Below are 12983 nucleotides of genomic sequence, written 5' to 3' on the forward strand. Positions count from 1 at the left end.
TTTTTATTCTTCAACCAATAGAAATTGTACACATAGATGGTCACCAAGGTGGTCAATTTTGTTCAACAATGGTAACAAATTGACCTTTTATTGTAGGTCACAAATTAACCACATTTGGTCACTAATTATCTTGCTTAATTAAGTCATTAGCATGACCAAGTAAGGTTATGACCTAGCAATTGACCTTGCTTGGGCATGGTTTTAGCGTAAAGGTCATAAGTGCATTTTTTATGCTAACGAGTGATTTAATCTCTTGTCATGAGCATCAACTAATAACTATCGCCCTTAATAGCTTAATTCACGAAGTTAGCTGATATGTGCTCCTACCGCGATCATTATGCATTTATGCCCATACAAGAACAGTAATTCTTCTATGATATTCAATTTCCGATTTCCTTTGACTAATTATTCTTTTTAAGCACTAGGTTACAAGCACATAATTCATTACATTCTTTTGAGCACTAGAAAATCATCAATGCTAATAACATACTCGGAGCCAGCGTAAAAATGGCTTGTACAAATGCAAAACTTGTAAAAACATCGACATTGATTCTACATATGTTTGCAAATCAGATTATATACATATATCGGGGCACCATTTTGATGAATGAGCGAGTGATCGATCTCGTAGCCTAAAGGGCCAAAGTCGATGAATCAAATCTCGGCAACAAAACTTTTCCCCTTTCGATATGAAAAAACATTTTTCAGTTCATAGAGGAGGAGCTTGTTTCTGCAGTTTCATCCTCACTAAAATTCGATGGCATTTCTGTGTGCCTGTAAGAAACACCATATTACTAAAAGTAAAACTCGAAAATTCAATTAAATCAAAGTATTTTCCATCGAGAAAAGGAAGCAAACGCGCTGGAAGACAATATATACACTACTAATTCATAGGATTTCCGGCTTTTGTTGCAACCAATAGCCTACAACAACATTACCCCAATGCCTCAATGGCTCCCGCAAATTGCGGGGTAAGGGGGGGTCGGATGTACGCAGCCTTACCCTTGTGTTAGCAACACAAAGAGGCTGTTTCCGAATGACCCAAGATGAAAATTGCGTCGAGAACTGCATCGAATGACTGCTACTTCACAAAAGAAAGAAGCGCAACCAATAGCCTACCCAGAAAATTTTATTTACGTGTCCTGTTGTAAATATTGTTTTGGTGTCCCGAGACCCCCTCCGTTGCACATGGATCGGTTCCCACCAAGAATACAAATACCATGTGTAAGCCTTGATAACACTATATTCATATCCTCTCGAGGGTCGAAGAGGTCAACTCAAATTCAAAGTCATAAAATATAAGGAGTAGTATCATACAGCAACTGGCTCACCCTTTTCTCTGTTTGGACCACAGGGCCAAATCTTGAGGTGACGATCTGATAGGATAATCTTCCTCCGGAAACTCCTCCCTCCCTCTCTTGTTAGCCTGAAGACACATAGGATAATAACACGAGCATTAAGAGTAAGAAAATATCCCTAGAAAAGAACATAATAATATACGAATGTGCATAAACTCACTTTGAGCTCATTTGGCGGGCGCATTTTTAATTTGACTGAGTCATGATGCTCGCTTGTAGGTCTTCTCCCGACATAGAGCTCCTCGTCCTGGAATTTCTAAATAAATCAATATGTTGAACATTCACCCACATATGTTAAACACAAACACATATTTATTGCATTTAAGCGCACCTTCATTATTCTGTTGGATGGCATTCTATCGTCTTTATACATGGGATCCTTATGTCTACCACTTAAACCAGCAGGCCTGGAAGAAAATTGTTCCTTTTGACGAAGAAAATTACGATTGACATTATCATGATCAGGTGAGAAAGTATCTTTGGGATCACCCATAGCTTTTCCGCCATATGAATGAGGGCGGCCTGGCAAATCATACATGTGTGGAATACTCGTGTTTCTACTACTGTTGTAATCCGAATAGGGAGCAACACCGAAAGAAGACTTTTGGTCAGGGAAACCACGGCTGTGGTTTGAAAAGGGTAGCTTTGATTTGGGTTGACGGAAAGAGAATTTGTCGTCTGGAGTTTCGTACATGTCCTCATCCCTAATCTGCCAATCAAATATATCACTTGGATCAATTTTGATGAAAATTTATTCAACAACAATAACAATAGCCAAGTGCCAGAAGGGCTCCGTCCCACAAATGAAGGATTGAAGGGGTAAGAAGGTTGGATGTGTGCAAATTTATGCTTCGACAATTGCATTGAACGACGGATATTTCACAATAAAAAGAAATGCAACCAACTTAGTCAACCATTTTTTTACTCCGTCATAATCCAAACCAAAAGAATAATGAGTACGGCTCCATACGAATTAGGAAATGAAAACAAATTGCAAACATCCGTGCATGCAACACAACTGTACAGCCAGTTTGTCAAGTGCCAATCACATAATTCACATCCAATAAACAAAGTTCAGTGATGTTCAAACCAACAAACCCGCTTCATTTGTACTACTATTGACACATTGAAGACTCAGAAGTCCCACACCCCCACTCGTCCTCGACAGTTATAGGTAAAGCATAAAAGCACATGCAAAGAAGAGCTAAGAAAACAACTAGGGCAAGATCTAGAAAACTTGGAATACATGAGAAGGATAAAATATTTTAACAGAAATGAAAAAAACAGCATTATTTAATCAACTTACAGTGCTATGGCCATAGCGTTTATGAATTCCAGATATGTCTCGAGGGCCAAGGCCAACGGGTTCTGTGAATCCGTAACCATCTGCAGGTCATAGAAACAAGCACACTGGTAAGTAGCTAATGGAAAGATCATTAGTAACAAGCACACTGGTAAGTAGCTCATAGAAGTTGAGATTCACAGAGTAATATGCTATTATGCTGAGACTACACTAACACCACTTAGTCAACTTAAAAAATAACTGAGAGACTACAAAGATTAGATACCGCACTGGTAAGTAGCTCGTGGAAAGAATTTACCCTCAGCTAATGGCGACAAATCAAGTCACCCAATGAAAATATAGCGTGATGCTTCAGTGCTTCACTTTCTCTATAAACTTAAGGTATCTTATTTTTCCATGATTTAAAGCCATCAACAATAATAACAAAGCCTTGGTCCCCCAAAAAGACTGGGAACCACGTGAATTAAATATTAAAAAGACTAAACTACCTAGAGATTAATGGGAATACAAATTACGGAGTACTTCATATACTAACGTTCTTTTTATCAGATTGAGAACAACCCAACTCCACATCCCTCTTCCACTCCTTCATAATACCAACATTTCAGGGTCAACAAAAGCTAGGAAAAATTAACACAGAGAGGTAAGTATACTTACCATCATCTATATTCTTGCTAGGTGATTCGAAAGCCCCTGGAGGTAGTGAGTCGAACTCAATTCCAAGGGACGGTCCATCCTCCCTATAATGTCTTCCTAGCTGTCTTTTGACTGCAGTTATAGCTGCATTTTCCGTTTGACCCTTAATTTTCAAGTACCCCGATGGACCCGCACGTCCATGACTATGTTGAACAAAACCGTTTGAAGCTCGATACTCAGTAGTTTCCGAAACTAAATGAGTCCTGTTCTGAGGACAAAAGCTCTCGTGTACAGCTGTGTTACTTTCGGACGACGTATCATCCATCTCATCATCACCAGGACTCCTTTGCTGATAGTTCAGCTCCGCAACTGGAGGATTCTCATGACAAAATCTCTGGCTTTCAACTTCCCTCGGTTCAGCTCGTCTATGTTCTGCTTGTTTGGTGCTACTGCAAGAATCCTGCTTCAGTCCACTAGCACGATCTTGTATGATACCACTTGAGATATCCTGTTTTCCACATGCTTGTGACTCCTCCTCTTTTTGTGCTCTCTTATCCTTTAATCTCCGGTGGCAAAACCATCCAGAAACCTGTTTATCCGTCAAATTTAGCTTAATTGCCATCTCCGCTTTCAATGACTCGGTTGGATATTTGTGTTCTGCAAGGAAAAAAAACACAAAATATAACAAACTCCGTAGATCATCCACAAAAAGGAGAAAAATAGAATATAATTCATTGAAAACCTGTAAAGGAGAGAACAGATGATCACCATTATAAAAATCTTCCAATCCCTGCAGTTGCTCTTTAGATTTATACTGCCTACCCTTGTTCTTCTCGGGGAGGGCTGTATTGTATTCACAATGCACTGTACTACTTGAATCTGAACCATTTACAAATATACCAATAGTGTTAGCTTTTTTCGTTCCATAGGACATTACGCAGACTTTCTAGTCAAGGAAGTGAAGTACAAAAAACAAGATAAAGCACCAAACACAAGTCTGAACCCACTACGACAATTTAGAAATAACGGATGCACTCCCAGACTTCCATGAAGCAAAAACGATGGAAATTCTAACACGATATTAAGGTTGACATCGGCACCGACATGAAACGTAAGTGATAGCATTTCCACTATTCCAAAAGACAACAATTGTGACAGGATGAGAACATCATTTCCAGTTGGTGGCAAGAGAACAATGAATGACATACTTCAGTATGTGTAACTAAGTAAAACAGTGCACACGACGAATCAAAAACATAACCTCGGTGAATTTATACACCTCTTCACCATGATAAATGAGGTATCGCCGGTTTCAAGACTGGCAAGCCACACAACTTCCAGACTAAAAATACAATAACCATTAAAGTATCAACTTTCACATTGTTAACGGAAGCTCTTTGAGGATGGAGCCAAGTATAATGATCCTATGCACTTATAAACTCTTTAACAAATGAGCACTAAAAGCACTGGACTTGAATTCCTAACGATTTGTGTTTCTGTGACAAACTAATGCACACATTTCACTGATATTTCACTCCCCTAGTTGGACAACATTGCCTTAATGATCCAAAGACCCCCTCCCCCGCTTCTAAGACAGTATAAGCGAGATAAAGTAGACGCAACTTCGGTTTCTATGAGAAACCTCCATTATTATCAGCAATTTCACATTAATAATCTATCGCGTCGCTATAATGAGACACTGAACAGGCTCACAGGCACACATAAAAGAGCTACATAATCAGTGTACATGAAAGAGCTACATAATCAGTGTGACAGGCGATCGGCCATAAAACGGGACAGAGGATCCGCTCCGCTCACACAAAACCCTGCTATCTCACTAATAGAATCACCTTTCCAACAAATACCTACAGTAAGATGAGCTAATGGCAAAAGGAGGTGCTTAACTGCCTATTCATTCCCCCATTATCTATACCCATTAGCAATTGACAAGCTCATGATATACTCCCTCCGTCCAATCATTTGTTTACCTTTGATTAAAATACGCCTCACAAATAATAAAAATGGTAAGCAAGTGATTGGGAGTTGGGACGGAGGGAGTATGAAGCAAAATGAGCTCATATATGATTCATGAAACTCCATAGATATCACAAAACACAAATCAAACTATCATCAGAACAATTCCTAATCAAAATCAAATACCCTAACCCTAAACAACAAAAATTCAATCATTCACCAAATTACTCAAAATCAAAACAAAAGCACACATACCCAGATCACAATATCGCATTTTCACACAAAATCAAACCTCAAAAATACACTTTCAGCAATCAAAAACAAATGGATACAACATATTTTTAACAAAAATTAACAAAACTAATACTTATTATAATCTAGATTAGCAAAATAAATTAAATTAAAACAGATTTTCAATACCTTCCATGATGGGCTCCAGATTTTGGTTCTATATTTTATGGGATTGAATCAAAATTAGGGTTTTTTCACATTAAAATTAAATCAATTGAAAGAGGAAAAGAGAGAGAAAGGGGGAAAATGGATGAGTTATGAGGAGGAAATAAGTAATACAAAGATAAGCATCTTCTGGGTTACCTTCTAATTGAATAATTAAGGTATTAATTGCAGTTTTTAATTTCAATTAATTTTCCAGATTTTTGGAAAGTGATTAATTTTATTAAATAATTACATCTGTTTAATCTGAATTAAGGTTGTATTTGTATTTGTTCACTGTTTATGAATGAAGTTGTTAACAAAATATTGCCTTGTTGATTAAATTTTATTAATGCTTGTAGTTAATAAGTAAACTTAAGTATGAGGAATTGAACTAAAAAAAAAAAAATATTAAGGAATTGAGGTTCTCATTTAAATTTTAAAATAAGTTTAAGAGTACACATATAAATTATAATAGAGTTTTGATTTTAGTAGTGTATATTTTCGCTCTTTAGTGATTGGTAATTAGAGGTGGCAATCATTAACACGACCCGAAAACACGACACGAACCCGACGCGAAGTTAGCGGTTAGGGTCAAGACGTTGTGACCCACTTAAGTAGACGGGTTGACACGACACGAAACTTAAATGGGTCGGGTTAGGGTTGATGTCTTTTGACACGAACCCGACACGAATAACACATTTGTTTAAAATTGTGATAATATATTTGGCTTGAGTCAATAATTCAACAAAGCAACTTAAAAATTAGCTTTTCATTCATCATTTTTTGGATAATAGGGTTATAAAGCATAGTTTGTTGTATTAGTTTACTCGATTAAACGGGTTAAGTGGGTTAAAAATAAACTGCTTAAAGATAAATGGGTTAAACAGGTCGGGCTGGGTTATAAAAATTAAATGGGTCGGGTTAGGGTTGAGACAAATGACCCGTTTATGTAATTGGGTCGAGTTAGGGTTGGGGTAGTGGCGACCCTTTTAGTATTGACACGACCACGACACGACATGATCTGTTTGTCAGGTTTATTGCTAATACTCCGTACGTTTTATCTTACTAAAGTTACTTACTAGTTACAAATATCATACTTCTTCCTACGAACATTAAGGGCTTGTTTAGAAGAAGGGATTTGGAGGAAAATGAAATGGAAGGGAGTAGGAGATTTAAAATCCCTTATATTTGGATAACAAGTAAGGGGTATGAATTTGAAGAGATTCATTCTCTCTTCAAGGCAAACCAAAATCTCTAACACTAGAAAAAATTTGGAGGTAAATTGTATCCAAACAACAACACTCCATAGTCCCCCTTTCACCTCCCCTTTCTTTCCCTCCCTTTCTCTTCTCTCCTTTTTCCCTCTTATTTTGCTATCCAAACAAGCCCTAAAGATGTGTTTGGGGTGAAAAAAAATGGAGAAAGAGTAGAGGATTTAAAATCCCTTGTTTGTATAGCAAAAGAGTATGAAGGGAAATAGAGAAGAAGAGATTTCATCCTCAAAATCTAATCAAAATTTCTCCACAATAAGCAAAATTTGAAAATAAGTTGTATTCAAACAACCACACTTCATTACCCCCCTTCTCTTCTCTCCCTTTTCTTCCCTCCTTCCCGCTCCCCTTCCTTTCCGTCCACTTTTGCTGTCCAAACGCACCGGTGTGTTTGGATGGAAGGAAAGAAAGAGAAGGGAGGGAAAAGATACAAAATCTTGGATTACAAAAGGAAATGGATGAGAGATTTGGAGAGTTACATTTCTCCTCCTACAAGTCTAATCAATATTATTCCTTTATTATAGAAAAGATTTGAAGAGAAAATTTCACATCTCCAATTCCCCTCCCATTTCCTTCCCCCATTTCCCTCCCCTCCACCCCCTTCCCCTCCCTTTTCCTCCACTTTTGCTATGCAAACTGACGAGTAAGGATCATCTCCATTTTTAAAAAAGAAATGGAGGTTAATTACTTCTCAACGGCCCGGATTAAATATGGGCTCAGCCGAAAATATATAATATAATAATATTTGCGAGAGGAAATGTGGAGAAAAGAAATGGAGATAATCCATTTTACAAACTGGCACACTCTAAAAATTTTAAGTCACTCCCCTTCTTTTATTTTTCTTCCGTAAACATAATCCCACATCACCATGACCACATTGACAACCTACCAGTCTACCACCAATATCAACATCACCATTGAAGAATGACGAGTAACAACTCACCTGTCTCGTGTATAAACTATCATCCCTAAGTTCTTAAACACCTTCAAACTCTCAAATAACATCTCCAACCACCGCCTATATGCCACCATAACTCCACCGAAATAAACACCTTCTTTGTGTTGTGACTTATAGGTTTTCCCACGTGTTTTGTTTAGTATGAGTCATGTCGTGATAAGCCTCATTCGTACTCTTCTCCCTTCGTGCAATTCCTTGAGTTCGTTCTCTATTAAAAAGTAATTTAGTTATTCATCAAACTTATCATCGGAATTTTTAAAAGAAAAATAACTTATATGAGATGCATCTCATGTACTCCTAACTAAAGATGAGTTAAATAGAATCACTGATTAAATTACAGGGAGTAATTATTATCATAACTTTATAAAATTCAATGTAAAACTCTCTTCAGTTTACTATCACATTTTACAATTATGTAAATCGTTTATTGTTAGTTAAAATAATTACTTGTGTAGTATAGATCAAAACGGCTTTAAATAAGATCGATTATGTACGATACATACCCTAAATCATTAACAATAGGTCTTGGTATAGACGGGTGGGGCGAACAGACGGGTAAAGACCTCAAATAAAATGGGTAGGGGGGACAAGGTGGGGCACCCCCCATGTGCTTCCCACTTTATGGCAAATGAGTATTTTGTGAGGGGAAATAGTATCCGTCTATACGTATAGACGGATAGTGTCCGTCTATAATGAGAATTTGTGAATCATTAAAGGGTTGTTGGTTGTTGTTATTCACATATTGAAATGAATCTGATTTATTCAAATGTTTAGTTAAGTATTTTTAGAATGGAATTAGATAAACGCCCTTTTTGTGGTAATCCATGTCAAACCTTTACAATCTCATGCTCACATTCCTCGAAGATTTTTATCTTAAAATGAACCAAATAATTATAAAAAGATACAGGATTGTATATCCGTTCCAAGTAATCCAACCAAATGACCCTGAAAAAAAAACGGAAAGTTCACGCGGTACCCTCGAACTTTGTCATTTTGTACGTGTTATCCAACTTTTTAAGTTTGTGCACAAGATATCCTTGATATTTGATTTTCAAGCACAACATGCCCTTTTTATCGTTCTAAAAATTTTCAATTGAGCATAATTCATAGACCAGAAATCGGAATTGACTATTTTTTTTTTTCAAATTGATTACCTCTCTGAGATCTATAAATTAATAAAACAAAAATGGTCATTCGGAAATTTAAGATCGAAGATATAGTTGATTTGAGTTTTTCGTTAAAAAAAACCCTATAAAATATCAGTCGACAATTTATTTTTTCTCAAATCGTAGATTATGACGAGATAATCATTTTAGGAAAAAAAATTGGTCGATTCTGAATTTCGGTCTATGAATGATGCACAATTGAGTTTTTTTTATTGCGATAAAAAGAGCATGTTGTGCATGAAAATCAAACATGCAGAGTATCATGTACATAAACTTAAAAAGTTGGATACCACGTGCAAAATGACAAAATTCGAGGGTATCACGTGAATTTTCCGAAAAAAAAAAAGAAAAAAAAAAGGTGCCCATCAAGAGTCCAGACAGGCGGGTAATACCAATGGATAGACTGGCCAACCACATGATGATGTTACTTCGAGGATGAAGAGCCCAAATCATTTTGGGCCGACCATTAATAATGGAAAGAGGAGGCGCATGAATAAAGTTGTTTCTAAAGTTAAGTTTGACTCATCACTTGATCTTCTCTAACAAATACGAGTACACTTGGCAAACGGGTCAATCGGGTTGGATTTGGGTCGGGTCATTTTAGATCTATAGACTTTGAGTCGGGTCATTTCGGGTTTCAGTCATTTTCGGGTCAGCTATTGTCAAGTTATTTATGGATAATAATCAGTTTGCATTTTGCAACAATAAACATTCGGGTCGGGTTATACTCGGTCGGGTCAATTCGATTTTGAGTCTAGTTCGGGTTCGGGTCGATTATTCGGGTGGAATCAATTTTGGCAGGTCTAAATACAAGTAAGGGATATTCTATGGTGTACCCCTGAGTTTTTCGATTTTCTATGTTGTACCCCTCATTTTTTTATATTCTACCTTGTACCCTTAAACTTCTTACTTATTTTCTCCATCATGACCAAGTTGAACTCTCCATTAACTTTATCACTATCAAACAATCGTACTTTGACTTTTATTCTAACTTATTAGTGTTGTATCACCATCCTATATGAGAAATATCTTAAATCAATTTTAATAAACACAAACTACTATTAAAAACATTTGTTATGATTCATGGCATGATAATGAGGATTTGATGAACTTTTAGTTAGATTCTTATACTATTTGTTGGGTTAATAGGTAATGCGGCCAACTAATAAGTAAATGAGTAAATTATCGAGTAATTGAAATGGTAAATAAACGATTTAATAAGTCAATTAAGAAACCAAGTTAACAAAGATAATAAATAAGTTCATGGTATAAACTAATTTATAAAGTTCAGGGGTACACCGTAGAATTTTAATAATGTAGGGATACAACATAGAAAATCGAAAAACTCGTAGGTACACCGTAGAATATCCCTACAAGTAAAGTAAGTCTCGGGTAAAACGGGATTACATTAAAACATTGTAAAATCATGTATTAAAAGAATTTGATGTTATTATTGTGAAGATTGGCGATTAGTGGAATTTATTTTAACAGAATTGTTTTGATAAAATATGACTTGTTTTTACAATAACACTTATATTATTGTATAGAACAATTTTATACAAGAATTATTAATATGAGTAATAGCCTTTTAATTTTTTTATTATTTTTCATTTTTACTTGGCTACCATTTTAATCTCGGTATACATACAATATTATATGTTAAGTTTTTAGAATATACGCACAATCATAATGTTAAAAATGTCAATTTATAAGTACTTAAATTAAGTTATTAAGAGTTGTATTATATTGTAGCTTATTAGAAGGTTTCAGGTTCGAGCACTCAAAATGCATAAGTGTGAAAACTTATGAGGAAGAGTTTTCACCTTAATTATCCTATTCGTTTGAAATTCGGACTAAAGCAGATGGTATACACGACAAAAATGCAATTTCATTTACTACGCATTTTTCTATTTTATTGCTCGTTTTATTCAATTAAAGATTATACCATAAAATTAAGTAGATATCTCATATTTTTAGTTTTGGTTGGTTAAAGATATTGGTGAGTAACTCATAACTCTTGAATATTATGTTTAAATAAATCTCTACGAGGATAATTTATTCGAAGTTCACACTACATTTAGTTACAAACTTGTATATGGGTTGAGCACTTGTGCTCAAATTAGTACTCATATAGTCTTCTGTATCAATCGTTTATTTATCTTAATTCGTCTTTTTTAGAGCAATAAAGCTTTATAGAATAATTAGATGTGGGATCAACAATTCTTTCGGAATTTGTGAAATTATTGTTGACAGTAAGCTCTACTAATTTCAATAACAATTTTTTTCATTTGTAACGAATATATCTGTCGCAAGCTTATAGTGAGTTAAATATTACACATATGGGTAAATAAGACAAAAATAGAATGCCTAAGAAATAGCATTATATTTTGTCTTATGATCTTATCTAACCACACAAATAGTATTTAACACGTTGCAAACTTGTGACTGATATACCCGTTACAAAGGAGATACGCTGTTTCAATAATTATTTATGACAGTTCACTTTTGCCTTTTTGGTCAACAGTGTCCCTCTGAAATGATAGACAAGTCAACAAATGATATTGAATTGCATGCCTGTTACCGTCATTTACTGTCTAGTGTCTACCCATTACATCTTGCTGCTTCGACTACTCATTATAGTCATGACCCGTTTTAATTGTAAAACGGATTTAAGTAGGTACTCCGTATTATTTAACAGGGGTAGTGATCCGAATAATACAAAAATATTTATCTTATTATCGTCAATGGTATTTAACTCCGTTTTATCATTAAATCTGATATTAGTGTCTTAAACAAGTCTAGTTGCTAGTCTCGTAAATATAGACTCAAACCGTCTTATATATAGTACTCCCTCCATACCACACCAATGGTAACATTGATTTTTTCACACTTGTCGAGACACGTTTTGCAACGTAAATATCTTTTATTACACATTATTTAAAATTATAAAAATTTGATATTCTTATAGCATTCATGACGATAAATCAAACAAGATCTCACATGACTATATTTTGTCTTATAGATTTAGAATAATATCGAAGATTCCCTACGACCATGAATAGTGGCAAAACGGTCAATGTTACCATTGGTCTGGTATGGAGAGAGTATAAAACTATAATACAAGTATAATATTATATTGAAATTGTGTATTTATTGCCAATAATAAATAATTTTTGTATCAATAATTTATTTATCTTAGATTAATACTATTAAATTAAAATTAATAAAAAAATAATAATAATTGGAACATATGAGATGCATCCTAACGTCCTTAAACAAGTATCTCCAATTGTTTTATTTAAGGACTTGCTTGCAATATTTTCAAAATAATAAGCATATAGCTTACCATTCGAGTTTGAACATTTACATGTAGCTTGTAAGCATGACAACTCTACGCCTCTAACAAGCTACACGGCAACTCTACCAAGCTACATGACTTGTTTTTAAAAAAAAGTAAAAGGTAAATTTTCTTATTGGATGAAAGTAAGAATGTAAGACCCATACAAGCTACAAGATATCGTAGTTTGTTATTGGAGCGGTATAGAGTCGAAAAACCAATAAGTAGACTATACAACCAGTTGTATGAGTTGTATAGATCAGAACATGAGCTTTATAATGCATTACTTTAGCTTATACTTACAAATTACGAGCTTTATTTGAAATAATCTGAGCTCCATTATAAAAATATTAAACTTACAAAATTATGATAAAACTCAAAAATAATACATATAAGCTCAATAAGATTTTAATTTATGACATCAAAAAATTAAAATTAAAATAAAAAATTATAAAAGCTCGAAAAAAAATGTATGTAAGCTTAGTTAGATTTGTTATGGACCTATGGTTCTACAATAGTATTTATGTCGAAAAACTGGATAGCCA

At 34.9% G+C, this 12983-nt stretch overlaps 1 protein-coding gene across 2 annotated transcripts; it reads right to left on the minus strand.

The window, feature by feature from the left end:
* Window positions 1–379: 379 nt before the first annotated feature.
* On the minus strand, window positions 380–6067 carry LOC141619303 (homeobox-DDT domain protein RLT1-like). Of its 2 annotated transcripts, none has more exons than XM_074436330.1 (8): window positions 5692–6067; window positions 4066–4176; window positions 3319–3954; window positions 2665–2744; window positions 1690–2067; window positions 1519–1605; window positions 1332–1426; window positions 380–774 (listed from the first exon to the last, which is right to left on the minus strand). In XM_074436330.1, exons 1-8 carry the CDS (start codon window positions 5696–5698, stop codon window positions 705–707), a joined length of 1464 nt encoding a protein of 487 aa, XP_074292431.1. In that variant the 5' UTR covers window positions 5699–6067; the 3' UTR covers window positions 380–704. The 2 variants fall into 2 exon arrangements, with proteins under 2 accessions (XP_074292431.1, XP_074292432.1); XM_074436331.1 differs by having other exon boundaries at window positions 4040–4176; window positions 5692–5863.
* Between the last annotated feature and the right edge of the window lie 6916 nt (window positions 6068–12983).

Source organism: Silene latifolia, chromosome X (assembly GCF_048544455.1).
Source record: "Silene latifolia isolate original U9 population chromosome X, ASM4854445v1, whole genome shotgun sequence".
Taxonomy (NCBI): domain Eukaryota; kingdom Viridiplantae; phylum Streptophyta; class Magnoliopsida; order Caryophyllales; family Caryophyllaceae; genus Silene; species Silene latifolia.

Bases quoted from the DNA above. Each gene is read 5' to 3' on its own strand.
- LOC141619303 (XM_074436330.1), bottom strand. The intron at 1,427-1,518 runs GTGAGTTTATGC...ATGTGTCTTCAG, and splicing joins GCCCGCCAAATGAGCTCAAA to GCTAACAAGAGAGGGAGGGA. The intron at 775-1,331 runs GTGAGCCAGTTG...TGTTTCTTACAG, and splicing joins TGGTCCAAACAGAGAAAAGG to GCACACAGAAATGCCATCGA.